This window comes from Panulirus ornatus, chromosome 3, assembly GCF_036320965.1.
Source record: "Panulirus ornatus isolate Po-2019 chromosome 3, ASM3632096v1, whole genome shotgun sequence".
Taxonomy (NCBI): domain Eukaryota; kingdom Metazoa; phylum Arthropoda; class Malacostraca; order Decapoda; family Palinuridae; genus Panulirus; species Panulirus ornatus.
This window is the reverse complement of record NC_092226.1, coordinates 62,457,495-62,473,671: the sequence shown is the minus strand read 5'-3', so window position 1 is coordinate 62,473,671 and position 16,177 is coordinate 62,457,495. Positions and strand designations below refer to the sequence as shown.

At 39.9% G+C, this 16,177-nt stretch overlaps 1 protein-coding gene across 4 annotated transcripts in view; it reads left to right on the top strand.

Moving 5' to 3' along the window:
- The window catches only part of FIG4 (polyphosphoinositide phosphatase FIG4), a 322,728-nt gene extending 309,144 nt beyond the window's left edge, over positions 1-13,584 (top strand). For 3 of the 4 annotated variants that reach the window (XM_071687992.1, XM_071688012.1, XM_071688003.1), the window contains exons 21-22: positions 10,345-10,412; positions 13,152-13,584. In XM_071687992.1, coding sequence (XP_071544093.1) covers positions 10,345-10,412; positions 13,152-13,336 — 253 coding nt within the window. In that variant the 3' untranslated portion in view covers positions 13,337-13,584. The remainder of the gene's footprint in view (positions 1-10,344; positions 10,413-13,151) is intronic. The other variant, XM_071688022.1, reaches the window with a different exon arrangement.
- The last annotated feature ends 2,593 nt before the right edge of the window (positions 13,585-16,177 follow it).

The following is a 16,177-nucleotide window of genomic DNA, read 5'->3' as shown; positions in this document are numbered from 1 at the left end:
GAACATTATCTCGGAAAGCAAAAATGGGTATGTTTGAAGGAATAGTGGTTCCAACAATGTTGTATGGTTGCGAGGCGTGGGCTATGGATAGAGTTGTGCGCAGGAGGATGGATGTGCTGGAAATGAGATGTTTGAGGACAATGTGTGGTGTGAGGTGGTTTGATCGAGTGAGTAACGTAAGGGTAAGAGAGATGTGTGGATATAAAAAGAGCGTGGTTGAGAGAGCAGAAGAGGGTGTTTTTGAAGTGGTTTGGGCACATGGAGAGGATGAGTGAGGAAAGATTGACCAAGAGGATATATGTGTCGGAGGTGGAGGGAACAAGGAGAAGAGGGAGACCAAATTGGAGGTGGAAAGATGGAGTGAAAAAGATTTTGTGTGATCGGGGCCTGAACATGCAGGAGGGTGAAAGGAGGGCAAGGAATAGAGTGAATTGGAGCGATGTGGTATACCGGGGTTGACGTGCTGTCAGTGGATTGAATCAAGGCATGTGAAGCGTCTGGGGTAAACCATGGAAATCTGTGTAGGTATGTATATTTGCGTGTGTGGACGTATGTATATACATGTGTATGGGGGTGGGTTGGGCCATTTCTTTCGTCTGTTTCCTTGCGCTACCTCGCAAATGCGGGAGACAGCGACAAAGTATAATAAAAAAAAAAATAATAATACATATATATATATATATATATATATATATATATATATATATATATATATATATATATATATATATATATATATCCCTGGGGATAGGGGATTAAGAATACTTCCCATGTATTCCCTGCGTGTCGTAGAAGGCGACTAAAAGGGAAGGGAGCGGGGGCTGGAAATCCTCCCCTCTCGTTTTTTTTTTTAATTTTCCAAAAGAAGGAACAGAGAAGAGGGCCAGATGAGGATATTCCCTCAAAGGCCCCGTCCTCTGTTCTTAACGCTACCTCGCTATCGCGGGAAATGGCGAATAGTATGAAAAAAAAAAATATATATATATATATGGTAAATTATATGGGAGGGTATTGATTGAGAGGGTGAAGGCATGTACAGAGCATCAGATTGGGGAAGAGCAGTGTGGTTTCAGAAGTGGTAGAGGATGTGTGGATCAGGTGTTTGCTTTGAAGAATGTATGTGAGAAATACTTAGAAAAGCAAATGGATTTGTATGTAGCATTTATGGATCTGGAGAAGGCATATGATAGAGTTGATAGAGATGCCCTGTGGAAGGTATTAAGAATATATGGTGTGGGAGGAAAGTTGTTAGAAGCAGTGAAAAGTTTTTATCGAGGATGTAAGGCATGTGTACGTGTAGGAAGAGAGGAAAGTGATTGGTTCTCAGTGAATGTAGGTTTGCGGCAGGGGTGTGTGATGTCTCCATGGTTGTTTAATTTGTTTATGGATGGGGTTGTTAGGGAGGTAAATGCAAGAGTTTTGGAAAGAGGGGCAAGTATGAAGTCTGTTGGGGATGAGAGAGCTTGGGAAGTGAGTCAGTTGTTGTTCACTGACGACACAGCGCTGGTGGCTGATTCATGTGTGAAACTGCAGAAGCTGGTGACTGAGTTTGGTAAAGTGTGTGGAAGAAGAAAGTTAAGAGTAAATGTGAATAAGAGCAAGGTTATTAGGTACAGTAGGGTTGAGGGTCAAGTCAATTGGGAGGTGAGTTTGAATGGAGAAAAACTGGAGGAAGTGAAGTGTTTTAGATATCTGGGAGTGGATCTGGCAGCGGATGGAACCATGGAAGCGGAAGTGGATCATAGGGTGGGGGAGGGGGCGAAAATTCTGGGGGCCTTGAAGAATGTGTGGAAGTCGAGAACATTATCTCGGAAAGCAAAAATGGGTATGTTTGAAGGAATAGTGGTTCCAACAATGTTGTATGGTTGCGAGGCGTGGGCTATGGATAGAGTTGTGCGCAGGAGGATGGATGTGCTGGAAATGAGATGTTTGAGGACAATGTGTGGTGTGAGGTGGTTTGATCGAGTGAGTAACGTAAGGGTAAGAGAGATGTGTGGAAATAAAAAGAGCGTGGTTGAGAGAGCAGAAGAGGGTGTTTTGAAGTGGTTTGGGCACATGGAGAGAATGAGTGAGGAAAGATTGACCAAGAGGATATATGTGTCGGAGGTGGAGGGAACAAGGAGAAGAGGGAGACCAAATTGGAAGTGGAAAGATGGAGTGAAAAAGATTTTGTGTGATCGGGGCCTGAACATGCAGGAGGGTGAAAGGAGGGCAAGGAACAGAGTGAATTGGAGCGATGTGGTATATCGGGGCTGACGTGCTGTCAGTGGATTGAATCAAGGCATGTGAAGCGTCTGGGGTAAACCATGGAAAGCTGTGTAGGTATGTATATTTGCGTGTGTGGACGCATGTATGTACATGTGTATGGGGGGGGGTTGGGCCATTTCTTTCGTCTGTTTCCTTGCGCTACCTCGCAAATGCGGGAGACAGCGACAAAGTATAAAAAAAAAAAGAAAAAAATATATATATATATATATATATATATATATATATATATATATATATATATATATATATATATATACATATATATATACATAAATGTGTGTGGTTGTAACCAAGATGAGGAAAAGGGAGAGATAGGTAGTATGTTTGAGGATAGGAACCTGGATATTTTGGCCCTGAGTGAAACGAAGGTCAAGGGTAAAGGGAAAGAGAGGTTTGGGAATGTCTTGGAAGTAAAGTTAGGGGTTGGTGAGAGGACAAGAGCAAAGGAAGGAGTAGCACTACTCCTGAAGCAGGAGTTGTGGGAGTATGTGATTGAGTGTAAGAAAGTAAACTCCAGATTGATATGGGTAAAACTGAAAGTGGATGGAGAGAGATGGGTGATGATTGGTGCCTATGCGCCTGGTCATGAGAAGAAAGATCAAGAGAGACAAGTGTTGTGGGAGCAGCTGAGTGAGTGTGTTAGCAGCTTTGATGCACATGAATGGGTTATAGTGATGGGGGATTTGAATGCAAAGGTGAGTAATGGCAGTTGAGGGAATAATTGGTGTGCATGGGGTGTCCAGTGTTGGAAATGGTGAAAAGCTTCTAGACTTGTGTGCTGAAAAAGTATTGGTGATTGGGGTTACCTGATTTACAAAGCAAGATATACACAAGTATACATATGTAAGTAGGAGAGATGGCCAGAGAGCATTATTAGATTACGTGTTAATTGATAGGCACACGAAAGAGAGATTTTTGGATGTTAATGTGCTGAGAGGTGCAACTGGAGGGATGTCTGATCATTATCTTTTGGAAGCGAAGGTGAAGATTTGTAGAGGTTTTCAGAAAAGAAGAGAGAATGTTGGGGTGAAGAGAGTGGTGAGAGTAAATGAGCTTGGTAAGGAGACTTGTGTGAGGAAGTAGCGGAAGAGATTGACTGCAGAGTGGAAAAAGGTGAGAGCAAATGACGTAAGGGGAGTGGGGGAGGAATGGGATGTATTTAGGGAAGCAGTGATAGCTTGCGCAAAAGATGCTTGTGGCATGAGAAAGGTGGGAGGTGGTCAGATTAGAAAGGGGAGTGAGTGGTGGGATGAAGTAAGATTATAAGTGAAAATGAAGAGAGAGGCATTTGGAAAATTTTTGCAGGGAAATAATGCAAATGACTGGGAGATGTATAGAAGAAAGAGGCAGGAGGTCAAACGAAAGGTGCAAGAGGTGAAAAAGAGGGCAAATGATATTTGGGGTGAGAGAGTATCATTAAATTTTTGGGAGAATAAAAAGATGTTTTGGAAGGAGGTAAATATAAAGCATAAGACAAGAGAACAAATGGGAGCATCAGTGAAGGGGGCTAATGTGGAGGTAATAACAAGTAGTGGTGATGTGAGGAGGTGGAGTGAATATTGCAGTGAAATTTATTAAAAAAGGTGGTGACTGGTTGGTAAGGATATTCACTGTATGTATGGCTCATGGTGAAGTACCAGAGGATTGGCAGAATGCATGCATAGTGCCATTGTGCAACGGCAGTGGGGATAAAGGTGAGTGTTCAAAGTACAGAGGTATAAGTTTGTTGAGTATTCCTGGAATATTGATTGAGGGGGTGAAGGCATGTACAGAGCATCAGATAGGGGAAGAGTAGTGTGGTTTCAGAAGTGTTAGAGGATGTGTGGATCAAGTGTTTGCTTTGAAGAATGTATGTGAGAAATACTTAGAAAAACAAATGGATTTGTATGTAGCATTTATGGATCTGGAGAAGGCATATGATAAGGTTGATAGAAATGCTTTGTGGAATGTATTAAGAGTATATGGAGTGGGAGGCAAGTTGCTAGAAGCGGTGAAAAGTTTTTTCGAGGATGTAAGGTATGTGTACGAGTAGGAAGAGAGGAAGGTGATTGGTTCGCAGTGGATGTCGGTTGCCGGTAGGGGTGCATGATGTCTCAATGGTTGTTCAATTTCTTTATGGATGGGGTTGTTAGGGAGGTGAATGCAAGAGTTTTGGAAAGAGGGGCAAGTATGCAGTCTTTTGTGGTTGAGAGGGCTTGGGAAGTGAGTCAGTTGTTGTTCGCTGATGATACAATGCTTGTGGCTGATTTGGGTAAGAAACTGCAGAAGCTGTTGACTGAGTTTGGTAAAGTGTGTGAAAAAGAAAGCTGAGAGTAAATGTGAATAAGATTATTAGGTGCAGCAGGATTGAGGGACAATTCAATTGGCAAGTAAGTTTGAATGGAGAAAAACTGGAGGATGTGAAGTGTTTTAGATATCTGGGAGTGGATTTAACAGCGGATGGAACCATGGAAGCAAAAGTGAGTCACAGGGTTGGGGAGGGGGCGAAGGTTCTGGGAGTGTTGAAGAATGCATGGAAAGCAAGAACATTATCTCACAAAGCAAAAATGGGTATGTTTGAAGGAATAGTGGTTTCAACAATGTTATATGGTTGTAAGGCATGGGCTATGGATAGGGTTGTGTGGAAGAGGGTGGATGTGCTGGAAATGAGATGCTTGAGGACAACATGTGGTGAGGTGGTTTGATCGAGTAATTAATAAAAGGGTAAGAGAGATGGGTGGTAATAAAAAGAGTGTGGTTGAGAGACCAGAAGAGGGTTTATTGAAATGTTTTGGTCACATGGAGAGAATGAGTGAAGAAAGACTGACAAAGATGATATATCTGTCAGAGGTGGAGGGAATAAGAAGTGGGCAACCAAATTGGAGGTGGAAGGATGGAGTGAAAAAGATTTTGAGCCATCAGGGCCTGAACATGCAGGAGGGTGAGAGGCGTGCAAGGAATAGAGTGAATTGGAACGATGTGGTATACCGGGGTTGACGTGCTGTCATTGGATTGAACCAGTGTATGTGAAGCGGCTGGTGTAAAGCATGGAAAGTTTTGTGGGGCCTGGATGTGGAAAGGAAGCTGTGGTTTTGGTGCATTACACATGACAGCTAGAGACTGAATGTAAACGAATGTGGCCTTTGTTGTCTTTTTGTAGTGCTGCCTCATGCGCATGTAGGGGAGGGGGTGGGTGCTGTTTCATGTGTGGCGGGGTGGCAACGGGAATGATTGAAGGCAGCAAGTATGAATATGTACACGTGTATATATGTATACGTCTATGTATATATATGTATGTAAACGTTGAAATGTATAGGTATGTATATGTGCGTATATGGGCTTTTATGTATATGCAAGTGTATGTGGGTGGGATGGGCCATCGTTTTGTCTGTTTCCTTGCGCTACCTCACTAACAAGGGAGACAGTGACTAAGTATAATAATAATAATAATAATAGATATACATAAATGCCCATACATGCACATATACAATTATAGATTTCAATATATACATACATATACATATATACACATGTACACATTCATTCTTGTTGCCTTCCTACATTCCCGTCACTACCCCGCCACACAGGAAATAACAACTCCCCCCTTCACACACTTTTCCAAACGCGATCACCAACGTCTGCCGTTTCACACGAATCAGCTACTAGAGCTGTATCATCAGCGAACAGTAACTGACCCACTTACCCACTTTGCAGGCCCTCTCATCCTCAACAGACTGCATACTTGCCCCTCTCTCCAAAACTCTTGTAATTACCTCCCTAATCAACCCATCCATATACAAATCAAACAACCATGGAGACATCAGACACCCCTGCCACAGACCGATATTCACTGGGAACCAGTCGCTATCCTTTCTTCGTACTTGTACACATGCCTTACATCCTTGGTAAAAACTTTTCACTACCTCTAGGAACTTACCTCCCATGCCTTATATGCTTAAAATCTTCAACAAATCATCTCTATCAACTCTATCATATGCCTTCTCCAGATCCATAAATGCTACATATCCATCTGTTTTTCTAAGTATTTCTCACATACATTCTTCAAAGCAAACCCCTGATCCAAACATCCTCTACCACTTCTGAAACCATACTGCTCTTCCCCAATCTGATGCTGTGTACATGCCTTCATCCTCTCAATCAATACCCTCCCATCTCATTTCCCAGGAATACTCAACAAACTTATGCCTCTGTAGTTTGAACATTCACCTTTATTCCCATTGCCTGTGTACAATGGCACTATACATGCATTCTGCCAGTCTTCATGCACTTCACCATGATCCCTACATACAATGAATTTTCGTACCAATCAATCAACAACACAGTCACTCCATTTTTTAATAATTTTTACTGCAATACCATCCAAACCCACTGTCTTGCTGGATTTCATCTTCTGCAAAGCTTTCACTACCTCTTCTTTCTTAACCAATCCTCTCTCCCTGACCCTCTCACTTCGCACACCACCCCTACCAAAGCACCCTATATCTGCGACTCTTATCATCAAACACATTCAGCAAACCTTCAGAATACTCACTCCATCTGCTTCTCACTTCACCACCACCTCTTATTACTTTCCCACTTGCCTCCTTCACTGATGTTCTCATTTGTTCTCTTGTCATATGCATGTTAATCACCCCTTCCAAAACATCTTTTTATTCTCCCTAAAGTTTAATGATACTCTCACCCCAACCCTCATTTGCCCTCTTTTTCAACCCTTGCACCTTTCCCTTGACCTCTTGCTGCTTTCTTTTATACATTTCGCAGTCATTTGCACTACTTCCATGCAAACATCATCCAAAGGCCTCTCTATTTTCTTTCACTAACAATCTTACTTCTTCATTCCACCATCCACTACCCTTTCTAATCTGTCCACCTCCCACCTTTCTCATACCACATGCATCTTTTGTGCAAGCCATCACTGCTCCCCTAAATACATCCCATTCCTCACCCACTCCCCTCATGTCATTTGCTCTCAGCTTTTGCCATCCTACACTCAATCTCTCCTGATACTTACTCACACAAGCCATCTTCTCAAGCCCTTTCACTCTCACCCCTCTCTTCTCCCCAACATTCTCTCTTCTTTTCTGAAAGCTTCTACAAATCTTCACCTTTGCCTCCATAAGAAAGTGATCAGACATCCCTCCAGCTGCCCCACTAAGCACATTAACATCCAAAACTATCTTTTACACACCTATCAATTAACATGTAATCCAAAAATGCCCTTTGACCATCTCTCCTACTCACATACATATTCTTATGTATATCTCTTTTTAAACCAGGTATTCCCAATCACTAGTCTTTTTTTTCAGCACAGAAATCCACAAGCTCTTCACCATTTGTTTTAGCAACACTGAATACCCCATGTACACCAGTTATACCCTCAATAGCCACATTACTCACCTTCGCATTTAAATCACCCATCACTATATTCTACTCTTGTGCTTCAAAGCTGCTAATACACTCACTCAACTGCTCCCAAGACACTTACCTCTCATGATCTTTCTTCTCATGACTAGGTGTATAAGCACCAATAATCACCCATCTCTCGCCATCCACTGTCAGTTTTACGTACATCAGTGTAGAATTTACTTTCTTATATTCATCACATACTCCCACAACTGCTTCTCACCAACCCCTGACTTTACTCCCAAGACTTTCCCAAACCACTCCTCACCTTTATCCTTGAGCTTTGTTTTATTCAGAGCCAATACATTCAATTTTCTTTCCTCAAACGTACTATCTATATTTCCTTTCTTCTCATCTTGATTACATCCACTTACATTCAGACACCAAAATCTGAGCCTTCGAGGAGGATGAGCACTACTTGCTTGACTCCTTCTGTTTTCCCTTTTTGAAATTGAAATACAAGGAGGGGAGGGTTTCCAGACCCCTGCTCCTGCCTCCTTTAGTCCGCCTTCTATAACAAGCGGAAACACATGGGAAGTATTCTTTCTCCCCTTATATGTTAAAAAGCTGCAGTGACATCACACAGCCTTGACTCACACCTACATTTATCCTAGAACTTTTGCTTAACTCTTCATCCACTCTGACACACACATTTGCTCCACTACTGAAGGCTTTCACATCATCCAACAGTTGGCCTATATCATATATCCTTAACTCATCCCATAAAGCATTCCACTTGACTCTCATAAGATTTCTTCAGATCCATAAAAGCTGCATACAGCTCTTACCTTTTGCTAAATATTTTTCCACTGTCATCTTTACTACAAAAATCTGATCCACACAACCTCTGCCATTCCCAAAACCCCTTTGCTCTTCATTTGTTTTGCATTCATTCACTTCCATCCCTTAATAGACTTATCCCCTTATAATTGCTACTTACATTCTTAGCACCTTTTCCTTTGAATGAAGGAACAATCATAGCTTTCACCCAATCCTCAGGCACAACCCTCTGTTTCCATGCTAAATTACATGTAAGATGCATCCACTCTTTCACACTGTCTCCTTTATACTTCAGCATTTCAGCTGTAATCCCATCCACTCCAGGTGCCTTTCCTACCTTCAGGCTCATTATTGCTTTTCTTATTTCCCCATTTTTCTGTATGTCCTTGCACTTATATCCTCTTCCATCCATCCTCCATATGCATGCTTGCAACAACTGCTGTAGCCTTTTCTCCTACGTTCATTAGTTCTTCAAAATACTCTTTCCATCTTCCTTTCACTTCCTCATTTTAATCCAGCAACTCCCATTCCTTACTTCTCACATTAATATTTCCACTCTTACATCTACCTCTTTCCTTTTTCACCTCCTTCCAGTATAGTTTCTTATCCTGAAACTTTTCACTTAACTTCCTTCCAAAATCTTCATTAACTTTCTTTGTTTTCCTCTATCAGCTTCTTAATATTCTGCTTACATATTTCATATTCTTCCCTCCTCCTTTGCTGAACTCCCACTGAGCAATCTACCATATGCCTTTTTCTTCTCTTCCACAGCATTTCTGAACTCTTCTGTCCACCATGCAGTGCCCTTTTTATTCCTGTATCTCACAACCTTGTATCCAACTACTAATTCTACAACCTTTAATAGTATTTCTCTAAACACTTTAAACATCTCACTCACACATAATTTCATCCCTACATTCACTGCACTTCTATCCAAGCATTCACTTACCTTCCTTTCATACTTCTCCCTGCATTTTTCTGATTCATCTTCTCACTTGCCAAAACCTTTAAATCTCCATTCTTCCTTACATCATACCTCCACTTCTCCTTGATCCTCATCCCCACAATAACTGCAAAATGGTCAGTGTCCAAAGAATCCTCTCACAACTCTGGCATCTAGCAGGGCCTTTCTCAGTCTGTCATCCAGTGCCACATAGTCAATTAAAGCCTATTGCTCTTCTCTATCATCATTCCTCATCCAGGTTTATCTGTGGATCATCATGTATTGAAAAAAAAAAAGTATTTCACAAGGAATAAACCTCTCTCAAAACAAATATTTACAAGATAACTTCCATTCTCATTTACTCCTGGGACTCCCCATATACCAACTATCTCACCAATTTCATCACGTCCCACTTTTGCATTCATATCACCCAGTAAAACCATGTTCTCTCATTCTCAAAATCATTTATACAGTCATTCAAATTTCTCCAGAACAGCTTCATCTTTACCTTGTACAGTCTTCATATTCACTGGCACATATACACATATCCATGCATACTTCACAATCCCAGTCTTTCCTTTCCTTTCTGCTAATGCAGGATATGGCAATCAAGTTGGGGGGGGGGGGGAGCATTTCTCAAATGAACTTGTCAAAGTTGACACCTAGTCCTTAACTTCAGAATATGTTTTGTGCCCATTTACAGACCATCCCCAATGATAGGATGAACAGCTGGCTTAGGTGCAAGCAAACTTTCCAGTTCATGATTTGAACATAAGGGCAAGGCCACACATGATCTACAGTTACGGGACACTAACCACTGCTTCAATAGAATCGAGCTGACTTTTACCTCTTTTATTCTCTCATTAAACTCACACCATTATCAGTAGTAAGTTTGTGTGGTGTTCCAAAAGTTAGTGTCATTTAAACTGTGCACCTGATATTAATTACAGATATGAGCAGATTTACAGAGCAACGAGTTGTTCAGGGACAGTGGTGAACCAGAATGCAGCTATTGCAGGTGAGCTATTTTCTAAGAGAAACTTTTTACTTTTCTTTTTTTTAGTATGATTCTCCAAAGAAACTTGAATTTAGAAATATATACAAATGATAAGAGTTGATAGAGATGCTGTGTGGAAGGTATTAAGAGTATATGGTGTGGGAGGCAAGTTGCTAGAAGCAGTGAAAGTTTTTATTAAGGATGTACGGCATGTGTTCGAGTAGGAAGAGAGGAAAGTGATTAGTTCTCAGTGAATGTCGGTTTGTGGCAGGGGTGTGTGATGGCACCATGGTTCTTTAATTTCTTTATGGATGGGGTTGTTAGGGAGGTGAATGCAAGAGTTTTGGAGAGAGGGGCAAGTATGCAGTCTGTTACGGATGAGAGGGCTTGGGAAGTGAGTCATTTGATGTTCCCTGATGATACAGAGCTGGTGGCTGATTCGGGTGAGAAACTGCAGAAGCTGGTGACTGTGTGTGAAAGAAGAAAGCTGAGAGTAAATGTGAATAAGAGCAAAGTTATTAGGTACAGTAGGGTTGAGGGACATCATTTGGGAGGTAAGTTTGAATGGAGAAAAACTGGAGGAAGTGAAGTGTTTTAGATATCTGAGAGTGGATTTGGCAGCAGATAGAACCATAGAAGTGAATCATAAGGTGGGGAGGGGGCAAAAGTTCTCGGAGCATTGGAAAATGTGTGGAAGGCAAGAACATTATCTCAAAGCAAAAATGGGTATGTTTGAAGGAATAGTGGTTCCAACAATGTTATATGGTTGTGAGGCATGGGTTATAGATAGTGTTGTGCACAGGAGAGTGGATGTGTTGGAAATGAGATGTTTGAGGACAATATGTGGTGTGAGGTGGTTTGATCGAGTAAGTGATGAAAGGGTAAGAGAGATGTGTGGTTATAAAAAGAGTGTTATTGAGAGAGCAGAAGAGGGTGTATTGAAATGGTTTGGTCACATGGAGAAAATGAGTGAGGAAAGATTGACAAAGAGGATATATGTGTCAGAGGTGAAGGGAACGAGGAGAAGTGGGAGAACAAATTGGAGGTGGAAGGATGGATTGAAAAAGATTTTGAGCGATCAGGGCCTGAACATGCAGGAGGGTGAAAGTCATGAAAGGAATAGAGTGAATTGGAACACTGTGGTATACCGGGGTGGACGTGCTGTCAATTGATTGAACCAGGGCATGAGAAGTGTCTGGGGTAAACCATGGAAAGTTTTGTGGGACTTGGATGTGGAAAGAGAGCTGTGGTTTCGGTGCATTATACATGACAGCTTAAGATTGAGTGTGAACAAATGTGGCCTTTGTTATCTTTTCCTAGCGTTACCCCATGCGTGTGTGGGGGAGGGGGTTGTCATTTCATGTGTGGCGGGTTGGCGACGAGTATTAATAAAGGCAGCAAGTATGCATTATGTGCATGTATATGTATATGTCTGTGTATGTATATATAAGTATACGTTGAAATGTATAGGTATGTATATGTGCATGTATGGACGTGTGTGTATATACATGTGTATGTGGGTGGGTTGGGCCATTCTTTCGTCTGTTTCCCTGCGCTACCTCGCTAACATGGGAGACAGCGACAAAGTATAATAAATAGAAAAATAACAAATCATAAGTTGTGAATTCTAGGTAAAACATAAAGCAGGTGTTATTTTGCTTATATCAGCCACCCAAGTGAGTATTGTTGTCCTGAACCATTGTCAAGAATGCTATTGTTCATCAGTAAAAGAACACTTCTGAGCTCAACTTTATTATGTTTGTTCCCAATACACAGACATTTTATTTTAATCTCTGCCTTCTATTTCTCATCCTTTTTCATATAAGGCTTGGATGTAATAGTGAAGGTCTTAAACAGGTTTGCCAGGTATTTGGAAACATTTAAAATCACACATATTCACTTCCTTTTAATGACCTTAGTTTTAGGTAGCAGACCCAGAAGTTGTTTTGGTATTCTTTGTGTTAGCTGTTACTTTTCCAGAGAGTTAGAGAAAGAACCATGGCAGTTGCAAAGGAGAATATGGGTAGAGTAGAAAAATTTAGCTGTAATTAGGTAGCACTGTTAGATGAGCTTAAATTCATGAGAATAAAAGTTCAGGATATCATTGCTGTCGTGTAACGAAAACAACAAACAATAGCAAATCAAAATTTGCTGAATATTAGTACTCAAAAGGAATTAGCCTATGAAGAGGAAAGAAAATTGAGGGGTGAAAATTAGCAATATGTGAAGTTGGGGAACTTTCATTCTTGATACATAATGTTTGTTTACTTATTTGCATGGTACAGTATCTTAACATTGTAGTATAAGCAAGTTGGTTCGAGTAATTTAGAAAATGCAAGACAGTCTAGTTGTTGAGAGGGTTGCAAGAGGGATTGGTTCACCTTTATAGTGCTGTAGAGGAAACACTAAGGAAGAATATAAGTAAATGGTTTGAAGGTAATGAGGTTTTCTAAATGATGTACCAAATTTTTATACAAATATTGTCTAAAACTGTACATATGCCAAAGAGTGGAAATTGGGATGCTGAAGAAAAGTTGATAGGTAAATGGGCATAAAGTTGAATGGATATGATTGACTGGGGTGTTCATTTAGGAAGTTCTTTAACTGGCTAGTCTGTATTGATCACTAAATTGGTTATAGGGTTAACAAATATAGGTACTACACAGTTTACTATATTATTGGTTACAGGCCACTAAAATTACCTTAATTACTGAACCAATTACATTGAGAGCAATGTAATACATTTTTTTCTTTTTCCAGCCCCATTAGTTCTCATACAAAGGTCAAGCTTTAGTTTCGACTCTTCATTTGAAACTGATCCACCTGCTGTTGCCCGCCGCTCAAGAGACATCTATAACAGTTATGTTGCCCTGGCAGTGAAAGGACCACAACCACCATTAAACAGAGACCTTTTGCTCTACAGAAAATTTTCAAGTTTCTCATAAGACATTACATGATGTAATCCTTGTATTATTTTCATATACCTTCCAACTCTTTCAAGACAAGAAAAAGCAGTAGCATTTGTCCATGAGAACTTGACACTGTTACCATAAATGTATGACTGGTAATTCTATTATCTTTTTAGTATCATAAGAATTTTTATATGAATTTCAGTTCATTCCTTATATGATAATACCAAAGATTTAGTTTTGTTATTATTATAATATACATAGCTATTAAAGAAAAAAAAAAAGTTTTATTCTCCACAAGATGAACCAGAGAAAAAAATACCTTTGAGACTGTCAGCTGCTCATGTTAGTAGTTCTACAGTCATCTAAAGCAACATTTGCCTTAAAAGACACATGGATTAATGACTAAGAAATGTGCAGAATAATGCACAGTATATTACATAATAGCTACTGCTTCTACCAACTTTCACTTAACACCTACTTGATCTATTTCATTACTCTAACATATCCTTAACAAAATCTCATGCAATCTCTATCACTACCAGTCTGTAACCTGTGACATCTGTGATTAAAATGAAATAAGAATGTATTTATGCTTTAAACCATAAAATTATGAAATTTTCATATGTTTTCACATTAAAAATTCTGGCAAATTATATATTCAATAAAATCAATAAGTAAACAAGCAATACACAAATGCCATTCGTTAAATTTGAAGGCTAAATATTAAACTCACAAGTACAAAATTGTTGACTTGAACTTCCCCTGCAACCTACAATGATGCAACATGATTTTAGTCCATCTTCACAAAGCCAGTCTTTAACAGCCATAATTAGATGGGTTTTCAGATGTGGCCATTACTCTCTGAACTAAGTGTATTTCCTTAGTAAGTCTTTATTAAATAAGCTTTTCTACAAAGACCCATAACATTTTTGATTTTTCTGTGAGGAACATGACCAAGCCTTTGAAGTAATATCTTTCATTTGCCCCTTCCTCTGTTTCTTTTGGAAATAAACCCGAGAGGATTTCTAGACCCCAACTCCCACCCCTTTCAGTAGCCTTTAATGACACACAGGAGATATGTGGGCAGTATTCTTTCTCCTCTATCCCCAGATATATAGATAGATCTTGCGAGGAAGGAGTGCAAATGATTGGAGAATGTATAAGAGAAAGCAGCAGGTCAAAAGGAGGGTGCAGGGATGAGAAATAGGGCAAATGGGAGTTGGGATGAGCAAATATCAGTAAACTCTTGGGAAAATAAATTGTTTTGGAAGGTTAATTATGTATGAAAAACAGAACATAAGAACATAGGTGAAGGTGGTAAAAGGGGAAGTGATAACAGGTTGTGATGATGTAAGAACTGAAAGCAGCAGGAGATCAAGAGCAAAGTGCAGGGGATGAAAATTAGGGCAAATGAGAGTTGGGGGCGAGCAAGTATCATTAAGCTTTGGGGAGAATAGGATATTTTGGAACCTTAATAAAAGTGTGAAAAACAAGAGAATAGGAACATAGGTGATAGGGGCAAAAGGGGAGGTGGAAACAGGTTGTGATGAAGTGAGGAGAGGAGTGTTGCATGTTTACATGAGAAAGACAGACAACAGAGGCCCATGACTAGGTTGTGTTTTTTTTTATAACTTGACAAAAAATATAATTCTGCTCACCAGTTTTTTAAGCACTGACTCCCCGCTGCTGCTTATTAGCCTTCTACTATCCCATTACTGCTGTCATTTATACAGTTTATTTCTGGCATTTTTCTCAAGAGTATACCTAAATTTACAGAATATTTGTCCAAACCACTTTTGAAGGTACTTGTAGTTTTAGCATTCACTATGTCTGAAGGTAATGTATTCCAGTACTCAACACACCTATAGGAACAGCTTTTTCCCAAGTAAGTATTACATCTTTTAGCTTTGAGACTTACTCCATTTGTCCTGGTAACCGTATTTTCTTGTATTTTAAGATGTTCATGATTTACATTATTGAACTTGTTCAGAATTTTGAACACTTAGATTAAGTTCCTGTGAAGTCTACGTTTTTCAAGGGAGAAGAGATCCAATCATTTTTGCCTCTCTTTGTATGCCAGATTTTTAAGAGATGAGATCAATTTTGTTGCGCATCTTTGTACTTGCTTTAATTTTTCCTTGTATTTTTTATAGTGTGAGGACCAAAAGTGAACTGCATTCTAGGTGTGGTCTCTTACTACAGAATGACATCATGTGAAAATTTTTTCTTGTCTTGTAATATAGGTTCCTGGATATGAATCCTAACATTTGGTTGCCTTTTTTCCTGCTGCTTGACACTGTTTCATGTACTTCAGATTGTTGTTAATGACAACTCCAAGGTCCTTTTCTTCATTTACTTTAGTTAGAGAGTTTCTAAATAGTTTATACTCCTAATGTATATTCTTGTCTCCAAAGTGTTTAACTTTACACTTGTCTATATTAAACCTAATTTGCCATCTGTCTGACCTCTCTGCTAGTAAGCTAAGATCTCTCTGAATCATTTTGCAGTCCCACCTGTTTACGGCTCTACCTCTTAGTTTAGTATCGTCAGCAAATTTGGAGATCATTGATATGAGAACAAGTTCTAGGTTATTAATGTATATGAAAAAATTTGGGCCTAGGACCAACCCGTGGCACACCACTCATTACATCTAGCCAGTCTGAGGCTTTCCCGTTTAATACCACATGCTGCTTTCTTCCGGTAAGCCAGCCTCTGATCCATGTACAGAGTTCTTCACTGAGTGTGTGTGGTTTATGTTACAGTCTCTTTGAGGTACTTTATTGAAAGCATTTTAGAAATATGCTACATTAGAGGGTACTTTTTCATGCCAATTCTGATAAATAACAATTAAAAAATTCCAGCAAATTTGTCAGG